Source organism: Pecten maximus, chromosome 13, assembly GCF_902652985.1.
Source record: "Pecten maximus chromosome 13, xPecMax1.1, whole genome shotgun sequence".
NCBI lineage: Eukaryota > Metazoa > Mollusca > Bivalvia > Pectinida > Pectinidae > Pecten > Pecten maximus.
In genome coordinates, this window is record NC_047027.1 from 16,516,540 (window position 1) to 16,524,999 (window position 8,460).

Sequence of the window (8,460 nt, forward strand, 5' to 3'; positions counted from 1 at the left end):
ATCATGTCAGGATATAACAATACTATACATCTCATTTTATTTACCTTCAAGTGTGATTATACACAAATGACTAATGCATCAAAGATGATATCATTGGTACTTGGAAAAAGAACAGTAAACGTTGGCGATTTGGCAAGGGGATACCACACAATGTTTATATTTGAAATTGCTGGTTAAAGGTGATACCATATGATGGCAGTATTAAACAGGTTTGATATACCTCCTGGGAAACTTTTTAGGTTTAGTAATACAACGTCGAACTACTGTTAGATGTATTGATGAGAGTGACAGATGATTAAAATATAATTAAAATATAAATACATTTTCCAATATGAGAACAATGGTGTAGTGTCGTATTCGAAACACTAATCGGCATAAGCAAAAAGAAAGTCTTTTAATCCATATCTATATCTCGCCGCGCTCATAACTTCCGTAATCGCACTATTTATTATGTTAATATGCTCGTCTGTGAAGATATCGCTAGTCTTTAGGGAATATTTCTGTTTCCGGTGATGTCGTCCCTCCTTATTGAAATCGGTACATATGTATTCCGCCTCTGTCGTTTGAACATTTAAAAATTTACTGATCCGTCTCAGTGTCGGGATGAGGTTTTCTTTCATGTCGACATAGCGCACCACCATGGAACTGTTAGGAAATGTCTTTAGCCAAACTAGGTAGGATGACTTCCATTCAAGAATTTCCCCTTTGACGTACTTGTCCCAACCTAAAAAAAACACAAAATAGCGCATCATGTCCAGATCATTTTTTTAATATCTAGAATTCCATAGCTGCCTTGTTTGAGATGGATTTAAACAGAAACCTTACAGTGATTGTATAGAGAAGTAAAAATATAAAGACTGAATGATACAACTTAAGTAATTTTCATAACAACTGTACTTGATAACATTTGTTTCCTCTATGGCAGCATAATTACTACGATTGGTGGTCATCTTTCGCACATAGCTCAATTATCAGAACAGATTAAATATAACAAAACATATTGGTATCGCTCGGTTCACGTCATAATACAATATCGGGAAATTATGGGAAAACACATCAACAGAATATTTAACTTTACGTTTGTGTCTGTTTTCTTTTAAAATAATATGTTGTCTTCTTCCGATGACGTTTTTGTTCTGCATTGTCGCTTACATTAGTTCAAGGGTTTGTTTTTTTTCCTTTGGAGATCAATGAAGTCGCCTTATCTGTACATTCAACTGTAAGCTGAATGACTTAGACGGTTCACGAAATTACTTTATCAATTTTATATTTGTTCTGAACCAAGCGTATATAGACCATCATTTATGTGGACGTTGTTCAGTTCTATCAAAAAAAAGTAATTTGCTTCAGCAGTGACAACATCTACACAAGTAAAGTGTATTTGCATGCTCAATTTTGAATTTCAGAAAAAACAAAAATAATTTTAATAGTTTTTTTCAAATTCTAAAAACTGCTTAAATCCTGTTTTTTGTTTTTGTTCAATCCATTGCGATTGCAGGTTGTATATACTGATAATGGTCGTTTGTCCCCGAGGTCTGGTTGGCATGTGTGATGATTGAAAAGTGACATGATGCAGACTATCTGTATATACCTGACGCCTGAACCTTAATACTGTAAAGTATGCAAATTTGTTTAAATTGCTGGTCTACTCTATCCTACCTTCCTCTCATAATTGTGGCTTTTCTTTCGATACTTTTTTCATATTCCTCCGCCACCTCATGAAACGTTGAAGGGCGAAACATTTGTATTGTGTTACCTTTAAATTAATTGCATTGGAAAACGGTAACACCCTGTGAGCCTTGCACAATCTTTTAAAATGTCTACTCTTTCACACTACACTACAATACAATATTTAACAATACTCCTTTGAGCTGCAAATGTCAGTGACGTGATTAGTCAACCATTGACAGAATTTTATTCGAGCCTTCGGCTGCGTCTACTTAGTATTTACGACTCAATTCAGCGCTTGAATTGAAATCACCAAAATTTAACATTATTGGTAGACTATCTTAATGACTACGGAGGCAAAAACAAGTTGCTAATCATATACCTTATTATTGATAACGCAATGACTGTACAATTTGGTTTGGTTTGTTTTGTTTAACGCCCTATTAACAGCCAGGGTAATTTAAGAACGTGTCTGGTTTTGAAGGTAGAGGAAAACCGGAGTGCCCGGAGAAAAACCACCGACCTATGGCCAGTACCAAGCAACTGCACTACGTAGGTTTCGAAGTCGCCACCCAGAGGTGTAGGGCTAGTGATAAAGTGTCGCGACACCTTAACCAGACGGCCACCTCGGCTCCTAATATATTATTATCATAAATGTATATATATTATATAATTACATTACATTATAATTTATTATTGAATTTATATATGTGGCATCATTAATTCCACATGTACGTTTCCATTTTATGATAATAAATGATGTATGTGTGTATGCTTTCTGAAATAAATATAATATAGCAAAAGCGATTGGCGAAACATTTTACATCTAGCAGGTAATAGATAAATTCGTGCAATCAACAGTGCAACCAACATTTCCCTCTTTCTAATAAGGTTTATAAGCGATCTCCGATCCTTAATTCTTACATACCAAAACATATCCTACAGTTAAAACTAACTTAAGGGACCTCTGTTTCGATAGCTTTGAGGACAATCTTAATAGAAATCCAGCGATATACAATATACGTTATGTATATGTACTAATCAAGCCAATCGAATTTTGTCTTAAAATACTGATTGGAAGGAGCTGACCGGTATGGTTTATGGACTTCGGCAACATTTTTTTTTATCAAATTAATGAACCGGGGGAAGGGGATTTGGTATGGTTTGGTTTATTTCGTCCTATTAACAGCTTAGGTCATTTAAGGACGGCCTCCCGTGCGTGCGACATGCATGCGTGTGTTGAGTGCGTATGTGTGTGTTGGGAGGCTGCGGTATGTTCGTGTTAAGTCTCCTTGTGATAGGCCGGAACTTTTGCCGATTTATAGTGCTACCTCACTGAAGCATCCTGCCGAAGACACCGAGCAGGACACCCCACCCGGTCACATTATACTGACAACGGGCGAACCAGTCGTCCCACTCCATGTATGCTGAGCGCTTAGCAGGAGCAGCAACTACCATTTTTTAAAGGCTCTGGTTTGTCTCGGCCAGGGGACAGAACCCAAAGCCTTCCTCACGGGTGCGAACGCTCAACTAAAGGCCAAAAGTGAGGCAGTGTCAAAGGAAAGAAAAGATAAGATCCCAAATTTAGTCGCCTCTTACGATCATGCAAGGGGGGCAGCAGGTACAATTCTTACGCCCGACCTGCAGGGCAGCGGGGGAAGGGGTAGGGGATAGCCTGTCGATGTGAGTTTGACATTCCATTTCAGTGAGGTTAGACTTTAGAGAGACCAAAATGTTGGCCCCATTAAAATAGGGAAAAAAAAATGTATTATTAGGACGTTATACAGAGATATAAATATAGCAAGCTAACATCCAAATTACATACATTCATGGTGTATTTAAACTCTATCTATGTTAAGAATCAGTTATCCAGATAAGATTTCAAAGCGGAATTACATACATCATTAAAGGATATCAGGGTTGTTTTTTTTATTTATTGTTGTTAAATAGCTATGACCATTTAGGGATGACCCCCTCTGTGTCCGAGATATATGCGTGTAGTAGAGGGTCAGTTCATATTTGAAAATAAAACGAACAGATACTAAAAGATTGCAAATGATATGCATCAAATTTATTGAAATCGACCTTTTGAAATATTGTATTTTATTGTTTGACGGTCAATCGAAAATTTAGGTTATTTATGGTAAAATCAACACCAGCCTAGAAGGACGGTCACAGAAAAACACATTCAAACTCTTAAAAGGTAAAAATGTACAAATCACTGATATAAAACAGATTGGTCGTAAAACAATATTTTATGATGCAATTCTATTGCACGTAAATAATCATCCATTAGCAATGCATAAATTGTATCCAATCAACATTTCAAAGACGTAACATTAAAAATACTGTCAGCAATTCCTTTTAAGTCGGAACAATTAATCATCCAATGCCTGACAGTAAACGGTTGATCGCGTGCATGGGAGTAAAATGTAGATATGGGCAATTTATGTATGAATATTCGCTCGACTTTTATCACATGTGTCTAATTCTGGTTGAACATCATGTAGTCTGTATACCCTTTGTGATCAAATGTCTTCCCGTATGTAAATTGTGTCAGGGTTGACAGTTAAAGGTCTATGAAAAGGATTAAAGGGAAATTCGCAACCATATCACTCCCCTGTTGATAGAGATGTAAGGTTTTCAATTATTCATAGATGGAGAGGATATCATGCCTTGCCGGTCATTGACGTTTCGTCACGGGTCAATTGCTACCATATGAAAGCATCAGAACCAAACCTACTGTCTATCTATAAGTGCGTCCCGCAATGTAGGTCGTAAGAATTGAAGGTCTAGGCAACTTAGTATTTACGACTCAATTCAGCGCTTGAATTGAAATCACCAAAATTTCACAAACATTATTGGTAGACTATCTTAATGACTACGGAGGCAAAAACAAGTTGCTAATCATATACCTTATTATTGATAACGCAATGACTGTACAATTTGGTTTGATTTGTTTTGTTTAACGCCCTATTAACAGCCAGGGTAATTTAAGAACGTGTCTGGTTTTGAAGGTAGAGGAAAACCGGAGTGCCCGGAGAAAAACCACCGACCTATGGCCAGTACCAAGCAACTGCACTACGTAGGTTTCGAAGTCGCCACCCAGAGGTGTAGGGCTAGTTTTGTAGTGATGTGAGTTTGTTATTAAGATATATATACATATTAAAGATATATATCCATGTACATGATTTTCAAAATAAGGATTGTCAGGGATGAGAGGTACATCAAAAATTTATCAGCGCGCATATTATTTTCAATATAGGGATTACCAAGGGTTCAATCTCTGAACAGTAAATGCTCTCTTAAATAATATTTGATGATTAAACCAAATGTTTCCTAATGTAAATAGCAACGTAAGAATATGTTAATACAATATATGATGTTAATTAGTTAATTCATTTTTTCATAAGGAGGTATTTCACCTTACACAGTTTGCTGTTTTCAATTCGCTCTAATCACAGAGCTCGATACTTGATAAATATGTTTAACATGGATTGGAATAGTAAAATCATGTACATTTAACTATCACTGTAATATTATATAATTGCACGCACATGTATTACAAATTGATCAACTATCTATTCATACATAATTATTAGTAAACACTAATTCAGTGTATATTTTCAAATATTGGGTAACAATATTAACGGAATTTTCGTTGCATCCTAAATTGTAGTTTTTTAAACTCTATGTTTGGCTGTTTGTTGTTATATTTTATGTAATTTCTTTATTTCCATATTATCCGATTAATGGTACATTTTACAATATCAACCAGAATAGTGAAATAATTTTTCCAGAAAACCCAAGAATTACATTTTCCTCTCTATCGACTATTTTCGTGGAGCAGTATTCTTGATTAAATTTTCTACATATATTCACATCTAAAGAAAAGATGTTGTGTATCCTTATTTTTAGTTTTACGAAAATGTCATTTTCCGTCTTTTTTTCAAGTTTGATTATTTCATTTCTGTATATAGTAGTCGATGTAAGCACTTCCATCGAAATTCCTTAATTTTCATATTCGTTAATATGTTTAACAGTTTTAGGCATATATCAATCCAACGAAGTTAATTTCCGTTAATGTTTTCTCATTTATTTCGAACTTTTCGTTCATTATTATCATTTGATTTAAAGCTTATTATCTTTAGCCTAAGTTTCTTATGCTCGATGTGTCTTTTGTTACGATTCAGATTATTAAAGGGAAAATATAATTGTGCGTAGACAGTTATTCTTACTAAGTACATTTTCCTCTCTTAATATTTTTTTAATCATTTTTGCCGGTGTAGTGGATTAAAGTCTTGCTAATTCAGATATACAATTTCTCCTATCTATTAATCCTCCATACATAGCTTGATTGTCTTTAAAATTTCTCTGCTACGAATCCCATAAGTCATCCATATATGGATTCAAGAAGTCAAATAGCAGAGGCTTCCTGCTGAAAATCATCATATGATTGCCAAATAATTCTTCTCTTAACAGTTCTCTGATATCTGTTGGTTGACTATTAAGAATCTCGACCATGATACTAAAAGATTTATATAAAACATACACGTCTAAGTAAGATTGAAGGTACTAGAATCAGAGCATTTGCATAATAGGAAATTTATTTTGTATTTGTCATCAGATGAATGTAACGAGTATTGTTCTATTTCATTTCACGAAGTTGTGTCACATTGCATACTTTTGTATATCAACTTTGTTGGAGAGTATTATCCATAACATTAGATATTTCAGTGCCTCTATCTCAAAACCTATCACAGATATAACTAATGATTAATAACAACATGTTTACCAAAAATGGGGAGGGTTCTCGTTAGCAATATCTACAAACAATCATTTATCTTTTTATTTTTTCCCCATGCATATTTCATCATCATCTATTATCTTTACATTATATAAACCAAGCGTTTTGATATTTGATCGTGTCCAAGTTATTGCTCTGTAACGTGGTACAGCATCTGTCCATCATCCAATATAAATACCAGTGTTTGTTTTAGATCTAGCGCTTATCAACTTCAATTGTCAGTCATGTTGTTTTGCTATCATCACAAAATGTAATATGCATAATTAGGAACCAAGGGGATCTTAAATAAGAAATTTGAGATCATCCATTCAGCACTTTCAGAGAAATAACAAACTTCAATTGTCAAAATCAAAGATAGCCCTCTGTCGGCAAGGTTGTTGTCCGATATATATATATCACTAGAGATCAAGGGACACTTTTTTTCAAAAGAATTCACATATGTGTATTCCGAGTCGTGTAACTGTTCATATGAAACAGCAATGTGCAATATGTGCACATGATATTAGATGTATCCGAATATGACATAACTTCACCTGAACCTTCAGGCAGTTGAGCTTAAAATTAGTGCTGATATACTGTCATTATTGATGGAAATTAAAAAATCAGAAAAACTATGTAAGCCCTACCTTCAAGACAGAGAACGAAATATACTATATGGAACTTACCAGTAGTGTTGAACCTAGAGCGGTCCACTAGGGCGTGGAATCGATCCCGTGGCTTTTTAGGCTTTTTTGATGCATCAACGGCTGTGCCATTTCCTAATAAATTGGGAGTCTTCCCTAAACTCCAGTTGAAATACGCCTTCAAAGCGTCGAATGGATTTCTGATAAGAATCACAGCCTTATGAAACTGGGTCAATTTATTCGTCATGTGACTCTTGTACACTATACAACCTTTCGACTTATGATTAGGAAAGATACATTCTCCCGGAAATCCATTGGTACTCAGGAATTTATCACAGTAGACGGTACCAGTACAATAACCTACAACAAGAAGATAATGCCAACTTATATTATACAATTCAATTATCAGCTAAACTAGGTGAGTCATTTCGTATCCCTGCCTTATTTATTTTTACAATGGTTGGGTATGATATTCAGCCAATACAGACGTACTTTGTCGTTACATTGCTCAATTATAATTATTATTAAAGTTGAGTTTCCTTATCAACAAATACAGATGAGTAATTTCGTTTTCCAGCCCAATTTTGTTTTAACTTAAGTCTCGTTATCAGCCAATACAAATTAATATGTTCGTTTTCTTTTCTATCTTAATGTTAACATGGTGGAGGCCCCTTTATCCGTTCCCCATGAAAACGGTTCCAGTCACATTCTAAGAGGAATGTATCAACTACTCAAAAGCTTCATTTTACCGCTTATCCGTTACTCCTAGAATCCGCATAAGTTTAGTGTCGGTAGGAACAGACGTTGTTTTCCTCGCATAGCTTAAGGTCATCTTATTAAGGGTTTTATCCCTGTATTCTATATATCTGTATTATATACATCCTGTACATACAGATACAGTAACTGGTGCCGATTTACAGTGCTACTTTACTGACTTACACTGACAAATACACCCAACAGGGCAAAGGTCACACTACAATGACAAAGGTCTTATTAGTCCTCCATATCCGAAATACTCAGCGCAAAGCAGGACTAGTAACAATTAACAAAGACACTTCTTTTTCACGGCCTTTTGATTTAATCCATGGCTTTCAATAGGTTTAAATGTCTTATACTGTACAATACGCCAAATTGTAATTTGTCCATTTCATCAGAGTGACATCCATGTGACCTGGTTAGTTTAGGTTAAACATATTTTATTTGAAAACATTTCAAAAGGAATTGGACACAAGTTTTACAACTTATAATTGCCCTCTTCCATAAACATGAATATAATGGTATTAACAAATGGCAGCATTTACGATACAATATAATGATATTTTACACATATATATATAAAGGAACACAACATTAATATTTATT

The 8,460-nt window shown here is 34.8% G+C and overlaps 1 protein-coding gene across 1 annotated transcript; it reads right to left on the reverse strand.

Annotated features, from left to right (window-relative positions):
• Positions 1–20: 20 nt before the first annotated feature.
• On the reverse strand, positions 21–7,384 carry LOC117340980 (WSC domain-containing protein 2-like). Its single transcript, XM_033902769.1, has 2 exons — positions 7,141–7,384; positions 21–724 (listed from the first exon to the last, which is right to left on the reverse strand). The coding sequence occupies exons 1-2, from the start codon at positions 7,343–7,345 to the stop codon at positions 366–368; spliced, it is 564 nt and encodes a 187-aa protein (XP_033758660.1). The 5' UTR covers positions 7,346–7,384; the 3' UTR covers positions 21–365.
• Positions 7,385–8,460: the final 1,076 nt, after the last annotated feature.